The sequence below is a fragment of the Cladophialophora bantiana genome, assembly GCF_000835475.1.
Source record: "Cladophialophora bantiana CBS 173.52 unplaced genomic scaffold supercont1.14, whole genome shotgun sequence".
NCBI classification, from domain to species: domain Eukaryota; kingdom Fungi; phylum Ascomycota; class Eurotiomycetes; order Chaetothyriales; family Herpotrichiellaceae; genus Cladophialophora; species Cladophialophora bantiana.
Window position 1 is genome coordinate 558,997 of NW_015971588.1, and position 12,666 is coordinate 571,662.

The 12,666-nt window shown below is 52.7% G+C and overlaps 4 protein-coding genes across 4 annotated transcripts; 2 read left to right on the top strand and 2 right to left on the bottom strand.

Moving 5' to 3' along the window:
- Window positions 1–571: 571 nt before the first annotated feature.
- Window positions 572–3,568, top strand: Z519_08998 (uncharacterized protein; the record flags this gene model as incomplete). The annotated part of the gene is made up of 1 exon (XM_016766724.1): window positions 572–3,568. One exon carries the CDS (start codon window positions 572–574, stop codon window positions 3,566–3,568), a length of 2,997 nt encoding a protein of 998 aa, XP_016617022.1.
- Window positions 3,569–4,290: 722 nt separating this feature from the next.
- Window positions 4,291–5,364, bottom strand: Z519_08999 (uncharacterized protein; the record flags this gene model as incomplete). Its single annotated transcript, XM_016766725.1, has 1 exon — window positions 4,291–5,364. The coding sequence occupies one exon, from the start codon at window positions 5,362–5,364 to the stop codon at window positions 4,291–4,293; it is 1,074 nt and encodes a 357-aa protein (XP_016617023.1).
- Window positions 5,365–5,658: 294 nt separating this feature from the next.
- Z519_09000 (uncharacterized protein) lies at window positions 5,659–7,008 on the bottom strand (the record flags this gene model as incomplete). The annotated part of the gene is made up of 1 exon (XM_016766726.1): window positions 5,659–7,008. One exon carries the CDS (start codon window positions 7,006–7,008, stop codon window positions 5,659–5,661), a length of 1,350 nt encoding a protein of 449 aa, XP_016617024.1.
- A 2,265-nt stretch (window positions 7,009–9,273) lies between these two features.
- Z519_09001 (3-isopropylmalate dehydrogenase) lies at window positions 9,274–10,623 on the top strand (the record flags this gene model as incomplete). The annotated part of the gene is made up of 2 exons (XM_016766727.1): window positions 9,274–9,572; window positions 9,696–10,623. 2 exons carry the CDS (start codon window positions 9,274–9,276, stop codon window positions 10,621–10,623), a joined length of 1,227 nt encoding a protein of 408 aa, XP_016617025.1.
- Between the last annotated feature and the right edge of the window lie 2,043 nt (window positions 10,624–12,666).

Genomic DNA, 12,666 nt, shown 5'->3' on the forward strand with positions numbered 1-12,666 from the left:
AATAGGCAACACATTGCAATAACTGCCTTGCTACTGAGTAACTATGTACCTAAGCAGAACATTGACTGCTGCCTAGGCACCAGTTATAAAAGAAGGGGAACTGCACCGCCACAAGTGAGGCACAGCAGCACATCAACATACCCAGTAGTCTAGAGTCTCGTAGAGTGCGGATACCTCGTACGTCACCCAGAATCAGCAAACTTACACTCAAATGGTGATCAGCGAGAAACCCGTCTCGCAATCGATCGTTGCCTCGAGCCCGAGTCTTGTTCTGTCTAAAGAAGCTTACGCGGTCCTTCGCTTGTTCGGCCACTCTACCACACTCGGTGCGCCTCGAAGCGGCACCACGATATAATTGTTGGTCTCCTCTCCTTGTCGGCCGCTCGAGAAAATCGTCTGATCTGCCTCTCTGGATCCTTCGGGTCTCATGCGGCTACACCTCTCCTTCTTCCTCGCACCCAACCCGCCGCGGCTGGCTGGGACATGTGAATCTTAGGCCACCACGATTGAAGAAACATCAAATTCCCGACAAGCACGCTGTCTCTCCGAATCCATCGCTCGGAAAATAACAATGACACGTAAAGCATCGCTGCCGTATCCCACCGGTCCCCCACCTCAGCCTCCATTGTCGAATTATAGCCCTGAGCCACAAGCCAGCCTGATACCCGACTCGGCCGATCTCCCTCCCCTACCTTCCTCCTCGCGCAGAAGCCCGATTGTTGCCGGCTCTTCTAGTTTTCAAGACGCAGAGAATCCATGGTCCGATCTGCCCGCAAAAGACCAACCATCAGATCGACCAGTGCCGGATATTCTAAAACCAGGGCAGCCAGGTCCACCGGCCGGGACTGGTACCAGTCCCCAGAGCCACGCCCTCTCCAACATCCCTCTGATTCTAAGAGCAGGGCATTCGCAGGATGACACCCCCCGATCATCGCTGGATAGTCAACGATCCAAGGATTTCTGGGAAGATTCAGATGATGGACAAGACGTGCGAGGCAAGAGTCCAAAGAGAAGTCCAACAAGGGGACAGATTGCGCTTCCAGACACCGATTCGCATCAAGACCCATGGGTGGATGTAGAGCCGCCAGACCAGTCTACCGGGATCAAGAGGAAACCCGTGGGCTGGGGGACCTCGCCTGTGCCTGTGCAATCTAGGCCAGACGTACCCACCACCTCGACTTTTGCTTCAAATAACCCTTTCAGACGTCCTTCAGACCATGCTCGGGCGGATGAACGATCAGAGACCTCCAACTGGGACCAGGATACACCTGGCTTAGCAGCGAAGGGGAAAGAGCTAGATCGCGGGCATAGGCTACCTCCAATCGACCAGTTGCAAGGTTTGACCGTGGGAGGTGGCACGATATCTGGCCTGCCATCCTATACCACCACGCAAGATACGCAGACACCCGCTGGAACATGGGGAAACGGGTCTCAAATGGGGAGCCCTCCCATGCCCCAAGGTCCTCCGCCACCTCCGCCGGGGCCTCGATCACCCGTCAGTGAACAACCGCCGCTCATGCCAGTCTCTCCGCATCATGATTCAATCGAGAACCCCTGGGCTTCAAATGTCAACCTTTCACCGCCCACTCCATCTCCAATTCCGTTCGCACCTTCCCAGAAGCAAGTATCAACCTATAGCAATGATCTACTGGACCGCGGACAACAGAGCGGAGTCGTGTCCCTCCAGGATGAATTAGAAACACTCCCAGAGGCTGCTCACGCAGGAACTGCAGCATACGATGAGCCCTCCTTGTTAGAGGACGACGAAGTCCGGCCCCCTCTTCCCGTCAGACCGGCACAGCGTACCGCGACCGAGTATTTCGATCCTCCTGAAGGACCTCCTCCGCCTAAGCCACCTCGGCCAACAATACGCACAAGCATTCCATCAGACGAAGACGTCGCAAAAATGATAGAGCAAAGAAACGAAACGTACCAGATCAAGCATTTCAACTGGTTCGATCACGGCTCCCGGAAATTGAGAAGATCGTCCATGTTGACCCAGAACAAGAACGGTCCGTGTCCCCTCCTCGCCTTGGTCAATGCTTTGATATTAGGGGCCAAGCACGAGTCTCAGGCCGCCCTAGATGAAGCTCTTCGGACGCGCGAGCAAGTCTCGCTTGGCCTTATCATTGAAACCTTGATGGACGAACTGCTATCGAGAGGGTTTGATGCTGTCGGAGAAGTCATGCCCGATGTGGATGAATTGAATCACTTCTTGATGCGCTTGCGGACCGGGATGAATGCTAATCCCCGATTCGTGTCTCCTTTGCAACCGGCGCCGAATCTGATGGACGCCGATGACTCCATGTTGAACATGCCTCAACAGGAACGAGCGAAACAAAGACTGGGCACGTTTGAGTCAACTACCGACATGAAACTCTACGGAGCTTTCCAAGTTCCCCTGGTTCATGGTTGGCTTCCCGACCCGGGATCAGAAGCCGCGAAGGCGTTTGCACGATCCGCGCAAACCTACGAAGATGCACAAGCGCTACAGTTTGGAGAGGAGGAACTGGAGTACAAACTGATGAACCAGGGTCTATCCACAACCGAACAAAACATGTGGGAGGATATCAACGCGATCAAAAATTTTCTCAAGACCTACCCCACCCAACTTACTCCCTCTGGTCTCGAAGCCGTTCAAGATTCGATTCCGTCAGGCTCTTTTGCCATCATGTTCCGCAATGATCACTTCAGTACCATCTATAAGCACCCTGAAAGTGGTCAACTTTTCACCTTGATAACAGATGCCGGGTACGCCGATCGAGATGAGATCATATGGGAAAGTCTTGTCGACATCAGCGGCAAACACAACGAATTCTTCTCTGGTGACTTTATGCCGGTGAGTCACCACGATGTTGGGGACGGGTCATCAACTCATCCAGCGGCTCCACGGTCATCGCAGCTTTTGACAGTCAATAATCCTCCACCCGCGACACCGCTGTCTCCGCAAGAACAGCAGGAACAACACGATGCGGACTTTGCCATGGCCCTACAGCTCCAAGAAGAAGAGGAGCAACGACAACGAGCGGAACGAAATAGGCGACACGGCGGAAATGCAAGCGCTGGCAGCACGCAGCAGAGAAGGTCACAATCCGGCAGCATCCCGATCCCTCTTCGCTCTACTCAACCAGCACCGGAGGTGCGACCGCCCATTCCACCCCGCGTCTCGCACGCACCCAATCCAGGGGTCCATCGACCCTCGGACGCGCTGGTTGAAGATGCACCGCCTGCATACGAGGAAGCAGCAAAAGGTAGACCGTACATCCCACCGCTCGGCAGCCCTCTGCACCCTTCTGCCGAACCATCTCCGATGAACTCCAACACGCAGTTGACGGGTACCATTAGCAATATCAGCACCCACTCGGCCTCAGGAGTGGGTGACGCTCCTTATCACCCGCCGGGGCCAAATGCAGGCAGGAGGGATCCAAGACGAAGGTTGAGCGCGTACAATGAGATGTCTCAGTGGTATGGCCAGTCACCGCAAAGGTTGCAACAACCGCAAGGAGTGTCAGGTCCATCTGGGAGGGGCGGGAGGCATGGACAGGATCGCGATTGCATTGTTATGTAAAGTGGGGGACCCTCAATGGTAATAGCAGGGGAGCTACCGGTGGATACAGGATTATTCGATCGGTTCAAGACAGCGGACGAGACACGCACAAGATCAGAACAGACGAGATACCGGGTCCTGTGGGACTTTTACGAGATACGGAATAATGAAAAGCTCATCACGCACGAATAACCACCGAGTGGCCGCTCTTAGGATAGAACCAACTCGTCTGGTTTCATACCCTAGAGGTTCCCCTATGTTTAAAGGGGATCGCAGCGCCCGTTGTGAGTGAACGACGCCTCTGATCTAATTTATTAATGTGTTTCCCTTGCGGCAGGGAAACACATCCCATCAGACTACGCCGGTTAAGTCATTTTGGTTGACGTCCTCGAGCCATACTTACCGGTAGCAGCAGCGGTGAGGGGGACGGCTCAATCGAGCAGGACCGAGCAGGGCAGATCAGGTTATGTGATAAGTACCGAGTAATTAGCCAATTAATTAACTAGGGCCTCCTGACATCAGAAGAGAGAGTCGCTTTGGTATTGGCTTTGTGGGTGGATCGTCGGATCCATGGTCTCTAGAGGCGCAAATGGTTTCTGGTTCCCCAACGGAGTAATATTAATACTGGATACAGGTTCCGTTTCGCCAGCGCGCTGTCCCCGAGGGTAAGTATCCTTCCCACTCCTCCATCTCCCTGCTCTACCATCTCCTATACCTACTCGAATAGAAACGGGTTTCCGCGCCTACCAAGAGAACTTCTCCCCCGTCAACCCTTCACTCACCTCCCATAACTCGGTCGCGAACTCCTTCTTGACCGCATACGCCGGCGCAGCCTTGAACTGACAATCGCTCAGGAACACGCCGTGGCCATCGTCTCCCGGTACGCTCAACTTGTCGTCCACGGCCGCCACAAGTGTCGTACTGCTGCCTTGCTGTTGGGTCTTCCAGACTAGTCCGTGCTTCTTGGCGGCGTCGAGCATGGTGTCCAGCATCGCCGGGTCCGTGTATCGGCTCAGCTCGGTCTGGATTTCTCCCGGGTTCACGGCGACGCTGAGGATGCCGTGTTTGTCGTACAGTTTGTCATTGAGGCCCACGCTGAACAGCACCGCGGCCGTCTTGCTAGCTCCGTACGCTGCGGTGGGGATATAGGCCATGGTCTCGTCCACGGGGAGATTGAAGGCCTTCATCATGGCGATGTTGGGCTTCTCCTCATCCGGCAGCTCTGTCACGGGTTTCTGGTAACCCATATCGCTGAAGCGCACGCCGCCGACGTTGATGCCCATGCTCGCCAGGTTGACAATACGCACCGACCCGCGGGGCGACTTGGCGGCGGCGGCGAGGATCTTTGGCATGATCAAGTTGGTGAGCAGGAAGTGGCCCACGTGGTTCGTTGCCATGGTGATTTCCACACCGTCCTCAGTGATGGTGCGCGTGGGGATGTTCATGATGCCGGCGTTGTTGATGACGATGTCGATCGACGGTACATCGACCCAGCCCACGACTTCTGCACCGGCGGCACGGACAGACCTTTGCGACGAGAGATCCACCTGCAAGGTGCGGTAGTCGACAGGGATATCCGGATACGTTGATTTCAGGTCGTCGATGCATTCTTGGAGCTTCGACACCGACCTTCCCGCGAGGATGAGGCAGCGCGGCGATTGCGACGCAAACGCCTCGGCCGTGGTGTAGCCGATGCCTTTCCTATTGACACCTGTGATCAGGATCGTGCGGCCCTTGATGGCTGTGGGGAAGGCCGCGGCGACGGTTGGGCCGTCTGTCGCGAAGCTGAAGTCAGGGTGCGTAGTGGCAGTCGTCATGATTCGGGCCCAAAGGTGAGTGATTAATATACTTGATTAGAGAATGGCAGCAAGGCAGAAGGAAAACTAGGCAAGGCTTTCAGGTCCTTTCCGGGGGCAAGGGCAGGAGGTCTAAGAAACCAAGCACAAGAAAGCAGAAGACTTGACTTTGGGAAAAGGTATCGTGCTCTCTTATAGCATTTCGCTCATGCAATGGATAGATGGATGGTTCAGGCATTCTGCAATCCTGATTCGCGAGTTCGGGTTGCAGGCGTTGTGATTGGCTGTGGACCAAAGCTGCATATTTTCCTGGCCTCATTCCTCACCGTCTTCCCCAGTATCCTCCTCCTCATCTTCCGAATTGTCTTCATCGTCCTCCTCGGAATCATCCGCTTCTGACTCACTTTCCTCCTGGTCCGCAGAATTTCTCTCGAAGGGGTCAAATCCCTCTGCCTCCATGTCCTCGTCACCCCATTGTTCCCACTGCTCGAGAAACATCGCCGGAAGTTTTGCTACATGTCGTTTCAGCCGTCGCTGCCGGGTCCTGATGATGATTTCGCTGGCCTTGAGATATGCTTTACGGAAACGTCGCCAAAGGTCGGGATCAAGGTGGGGGTGCGGGAAGTAGGGGTCATTCCCAGTGACTGCCACGAGGCATTTCCTGACTACCTCTGATGATGGATCCTCGGAGTCTAGGTCAATGTTGGAGCATTTGTCATAATCCAACATCCACAGGTGGGTCTCTCGTTGCGTAAAATCGTCACCGGAGGATACTGGAATCTCGGTGGGCTCATCACCCAGGTATTCAAGGCTGAATCCCTTTGATGTCGAGCTGCCGATGACGAATTCGGTGTCTTGTGCATCAATCTGTGCTTGCCAATGTAGAATTGCAAGTCCCATTGCCATCTCTTCCGCAAAAGCATTCACATCGAGCCCAATCATCTTTGCTTGGTCCAGGTAAAGAGGAAAATTTCGGAGTGTGTCGCTCGAATTGTAGAGGCTGGTGTTTGGATTGTTCGCATCGATGTAAACGCGGGCGAGGCAATCTTTGTTTGGGAGATTGCTGAAAACGTCGTGCTGTATTTGCCTGTCTTCTTGGTAGAACTGTCGAATTAGAGCTTCACGCGTAAGCTCGGGCACTGACAGAATGCGCTCAACGTAGAATACCGCGTCTTTCGTTTGGTCTCCTTTGGGGAATCGTGAAAGGATCGCAGTCCAGAATTCACGAGCCTCGGGACCGTGGAAAGTATGTGCCCGGGGCACGCGTGGCGTACGACGTTCGGGAAAGCCGTCTCTGAACAAGCCGGCCCAGATGAGGTAGCTGTTGTAGGCACGGCCTGTCAAGTGGAAGTCTTTGAAAATTGCGTGGCAGTTCGCGCCTTTCTTGATTGCTTTTGCGGATCCTGGTATCTCGAATACACTCCCGCAGCTGCCGTATCCAATGTCTCGTAAACCAAGATGATTGACGCTGTCGAATCTGACTGCGTTCATCCGCCCTGCCAAACTAGATGAAGTTGACTGCTTCGAACCAGCCGAGAGTGCTCGCTTCAGAATGTCATGAGCAAGTTGCTTGTCGAGGAGGTCTTCTAAGACAAGTAAGCGCATGAGACCCTCTGAAAGCGTGGTGGAGATGCTCTCTTCCGAACAACCTTTGAATTGAGGCATGGCGTTTGAATTTGAGTGAGTCGAGAGTGAAGAAGTGTGAAAGAAATACGAGATGTACCTTCCTTTTATCTTTGACTCGTAGCAGACAACTGCGAGCCAGATTTTTTTTCATGCAGCAAAGTTTGGTTCGGCAAGGGATGTCAAAGAAGGTTCACTCCATATCTGGGCCGACTATCTTTAAAAGGATAAAAAGTGATCCAAAGGGGGAAGTGGCTTGTTTCGTTGATCGAGTCTTCCATGGCAGACCCGATGAAGGATCGAGTCTCGTTGGCAGGCGCGAGGTGTCGTACCGCTGGTCCGTGAAAAGCTTGGGGTATAACACAGACTCTGGTTTGACGACTCGCCCAGAAAGTGCTTCATAGAAGATTGGCATCGACTTGACTCAGCTGAGATAGATAGTTCAACATGGTTGGGCCACCATGATACTGTCATAAACCGTCGCTTGAGGTGGATAAACTCTTGGCCAGATACATAATGATCCCCATTGTGCGACATTCATTGTTACGTTGATTGTGGGTCCGACTAAAATCGTTACTGAGGTGAAAATTACCGACAACTGCATTTCCTCAAGACGGATTGTTAGGAACACTGGCGAATCAGGGTCTGAATGACGGCTGGCCACCTTGCAGTGTGGTAAGTGCAGTAAGAGTCAAAACAGAATGCACAAGCCGGAAGCACAGGTCGAGTAAAACGATGAGATTCCCCAAAACACCAAAGGTGGAGTCCAAAGATCGGACCCCGACAGAGTGAGAGCTCATTGGGAACCACAAGCATTGAGTGAAACCAGTGGATGAGGACTTGGCCAAGAGAACCTTGGCCGTTAAAGCCAGAGCAGACCCAGCCGAAGTGACCGCCAGCTGTTCAAAGTCAGACTGGGCCAAGGAGCGCAGCGGCGAACGACGAGACCATCAGCGTTGGGGCTCTCCGGTGCGGTACTAGCTGGGGGGATTATGCGACTTGGTGATATACATAGGGTCGAGGCACTGGACGAGAGAACTGAAGCTTCAGCCTTGCCGGCTTGAAAGGCAACCTGATCCATCGATACCGTTGTTGGATGAACGCAAAGCGCAAATGACAACAAGATGACCAGGCAGGGAACAGTCTCTGTGGTGCAGTTAGTTCCATCGTGAATTGAATGAAAACAACGCATTTTTGTTGTCAGTTTGCGTGAACAGCTAAAGAGGGGCGTGATGTCGAGTTGAGATGCCGTTGAAGGCAGTTTGTAAAGATCTAAAGACACAGAGTACCGAACCCATGTTCGAGATGTAGACACCTCTAGGTGAGCAAGGAGTTCACATTGGTAATGAAGCTGAGGTCGGCAAGTAGGCAAAAGAGGGTAAAGGTGGTGGAAGTGCGAGCATCGTCGGCGACTGCAGAGGGGCCGAAACAGTAACAAGCCATGTCGTAGTTATATTTTAGGGCCAGCCATGGCGCCACCAGGTGTTGGACTATTCGGGACCATCACTTGATTGATTGATTCAAAGGGAAGTTCTGTCTGCGGCAGAAAAGGCTTCGAATAACCGAGTCATGCCAAGTTGCTGCCGCGCCAAGAGGTCTCCGATATTACCTAATCGGGTTAGTCCAACCCTCGGGGCTGTCCACGTCCTGCGGATTGCGTCGGTGTAATATCGTAAGCCGTACTTTCTGAGCAGATGGTCCTTAATGAAATGCGTTGTTTGATGTATGGAGAAGAGCAGAAGAGTCGCTCAGCCCTGTCCAGCCTTGCGGAGGTTTTACGGCAAGGTGCCAACGGTGCCTCCGCTATCGGAGCGGAGAAATTGCCGGACTGCGCCGCCTTGTTCTCCACGGTGGGGGTTTTGGGGGGGGGTTGAAGCCGGCAGCATAGAAACAAACTGTATAATTTACCCAAGGATAACAATCACTCAAAGTTGCGGAGAACCTTTTCGCCCTTCTTATTTTCTTTCTTACCTTTCTTTTCTCTTGATATTCGGGGCTACTGTGTTCCTAGAGACGGTCGTTGTTCTAGAAATATAGCCTTCTCCTACCGTGTAGACACTGGTCCATATTCCGTCGTATGATACTAGTTTGATCTCCGAGCCTGTCTAGAGCAGTTTAAGAAGAGGGTTCATAGGAACCGAGAAATACTGAAGAACAAGGACATAGACAGGTGGTGGTCAAGTCATTGGAGGAGAGCAATCACGAAAGCCTCTAGCGCATACTAATAGAGGATTCGACCTCAATCCAAAGACTACTATATTACACTGAATCACGACCAAGAGTCAATTCTCGCGCCAGCTATCAGTCATGGCCGCTCCAGTCCTCGACTCCAGCAGTGCAACTCCTTCCAACACCTCTCCACAAACATTCCGCATCCTCGTCCTCCCCGGTGACCATGTCGGTCCTGAAGTCATGGATGAAGCATTGCGGGTTCTGGACACGGTCGAAATAGCCTCTCAAGGCCGGCTCAAATTCGAATTCAATCATCAGATCTGCGGCGGATGCAGTATCGACAAGCACGGCACACCAATTACTGATGAGGTCCTGAGGATCGCAAAGGAGGAGAGTGATGCAGTGTTGTTCGGGAGTGTGGGCGGGCCGGAGTGGTAAGTTTTTTTTTTTTTCTTTTGTTTTCTCCCTTCTCGCTTCTCCTTGACGAAAGACATTTGGCACGTTTGTATTGTCTTGCACCTTGTTTTTCTTGGTCCCTACCTTACAATAGCGTCAAGGGGCACAACCTACCCAAACCCCGAGTCTGGCTTGCTCCGCCTTCGCCAACACCTCGACGCATTCGCCAATATCCGCCCGTGCACATTCTACTCTCGCTCTCTGATCCCGCTTTCCCCTCTAAAACCCTCCATCGCCGAGGGCACGAATTTCATTCTCCTCCGGGAGAACTGTGGCGGCGCCTATTTCGGTCCCAAAGTTGAAGAAGCCGACTTCGCCAGCGACTCGTGGGCCTACGGACGTCCCGAAATTGAACGCTGCGCACGGGTTGCCGCTGCCCTGGCCACAACCATGGGAAAGGATGGCAAAGGCACCGGAAACTGCCCCGAGGGACCCGCGACGGTGTGGTCTAGCGACAAAGCCAACGTGCTTGCTTCGGGCCGGTTGTGGAGGAAAGTCACGTCGGAGGTCTTCGCCAAGGAGTTCCCTCATATCGAGCTTAAACATCAATTAGCCGACAGCTTGTCAATGCTGATGGTGAAAAACCCAAAGATGTTCAACGGCATCATCCACACGGACAACACCTTTGGTGACATGTTGTCTGATCAAGCAGGTGGCGTCGTCGGCACGCTGGGAGTGTTGCCCAGTGCTAGTCTTTCTGGTATTCCGGATGGCAAGACTCGATGTAATGGGATTTACGAGCCCGTGCACGGTTCTGCGCCAGATATCGCGGGCAAGGGCATAGTAAACCCAGTCGCCCAGATCCTGTCAGCGGCAATGATGTTGCGCTATTCGTTCAACCTGGCAGCCGAGGCCGCCGCCATCGAAGCCGCAGTGGAAAAGGTTCTTGATGGCAAGGATATTGGCGGTCTCGAGATCCGAAGCGGCGATTTGGGTGGCACCGCAAAGACGAAGGAGATCGGCGATGCTGTGTGTTCGGTCCTCGAAGAGATCTTGATGGGCAATGCCAGTAGTGTCCACAAGAAGTGAATAGAGATGCGGTTCTCGAGGCAAGCACAGCGACGGGGCAGACGGCCACAATTGCGGACACATGAGAAGGACAATAAGAAGTAGGAGGAGAAATTGGAGAAAGAAGGTGTTCCTACGGGTCCAAGGGAGGCATTGGCTTTGTGAGCTTTAAGCTCTCCCCAAAATAGGGCTTGTCCGGTCACAGTCTCATATTCGGACGAAGCTTCCCACGAGAGCGAACCGATGTATGTTCTGTTCGGCTTTCAAGTTGTCCATTATACCTAGCACTATCCTAGACAATATGAGACCACCTCGCTGATTCATTTTCCTGTGCCAGGTGGCCCTCCAGGAGCACCAGCCGCGAGGCCGGAGATAAATCCAAACTTTCCTTTGTTTGTAGATGGGTTGGTCATAAGGCACAGGGAGTCTAGACACTTGAGCGGGTGAATGAAGCACTAAATTCAATATAAAGCCCTTATGAACGGACCTCGGACAGTCCGAAATGGGCCGCTTAATGTTCGCACCTCTGAACCTCGTCTCGCGATATCAAGTGATAGCCGGGACTCGAGCGACCCTTATTGGTCAGCCTCGTCAGAAGGTCAAGGTGGACGCTTCTGCGAAGATCTAAAAACAAGGAGTATTTAGTCTACAGAGCGAAAGAAAGGCATAGAAAGGAAAGTAACCTTCAATTTCCTGCCTTGCGCCATTTAGAATGGCATTTCATCGCCGGCCCATTGAAATTTTACTTAGTTCACACTCCTCGTCCCATTGTTGTCAACCTAATCAACCAAAATCAGCGATAGCAACAATACAACGGCGCTGACATTTGCGGAAAGCAGCTTGACCCTCTCATAATTCTCGTAAAGTTTCTATGTGCCCATTTTTAGCGAACTCCCATTCAGAATAGTTGGCATTTTGCAGGGTGCCCACTACCCAGCCAGATAAGAATCCGATACAACCACTTAAGCCCCCCTTTTTCCCTTCAGCGAACCTGTGTTGGGTCAATCTTTTCCCATCCTGATCCGACGTCGGTCGCACTTGAGGCTCAGGAACTTGAGGTGGAAAGGAAGTGATTAACTTTTGGGCGAGCCTCCGGCGTAGGGGCCCCTACCTGCCGGATTTGACGGTGAAATTGTAGTGACAGCGAAGGGCTACCTAGCTAGCTTGGTGCTATTTAAGCTTAAAAGTTTCGACAACTCTACATTGACTCAAATCACGAAGTTCTTGCAATCGAGAAGGCCCAGATGACTCGCAAGAGGCGACTGGAGCTGCGACCACCTAAACTAATGCAACAGTGGCACGATGCTCAAACGCGCGCTCATTCCTGGACTCCCCTGGATTAGGGCACTCGAACGTATGGCTGAGCCGTGGTCTAACTGCGAGGCATAAATAGTGACCTCTCTCAGACATCTGCGCGGCCGATATCACGATGTATCAAAAGAACACGGCATCTCTGTCGCTAACTTCTAGACAACAGCAATGTACGCCTGATTCCATCAACAGGAGCCTTCCTCGCTAACAACACTGTCTTCTTGTGCACGTCTTCTTCATTGCCAACAGCCACAACGGTACCGTGTCTTTGCGGCGTCAATTATCTGCCCGAAAAGTCTGCCAGAGATATCCAGTATGCTGAGCTGAGGACTTCGAATTTGATCGGTACAAAACTGTAATTACTAATTGCCAAAGATGGGCCGGCATGGAAGAGCAGAAAGGTGGAAATCGAACAGAATGCAGCAGTCGGTTGACACTAGCCATCCTGGCATCAACCACATGATGTCCCCATTCAACCCTCAGGTGTATAGCGATGTGGAAAGCTCTGTGCGGTATTGCATAGAGAAGAGATCCTCTTTCTTGGTATAGATTCAACTGATCACATTGGGCCAGTTTTTGCATCCTCCGAGTCCTTGACTTGCTGGACCGCGGGAGCAATTAACACCTATTCCTAGAGGAATATGTTCTGCACGAGCTGGAAAACTTCACCAAGGCGCTGACCAGCATCGAGGACCAATTACCAACCCCGGCCAGATTGTCGGAAGCTACACGACATTGCAAGACCGGCGATAC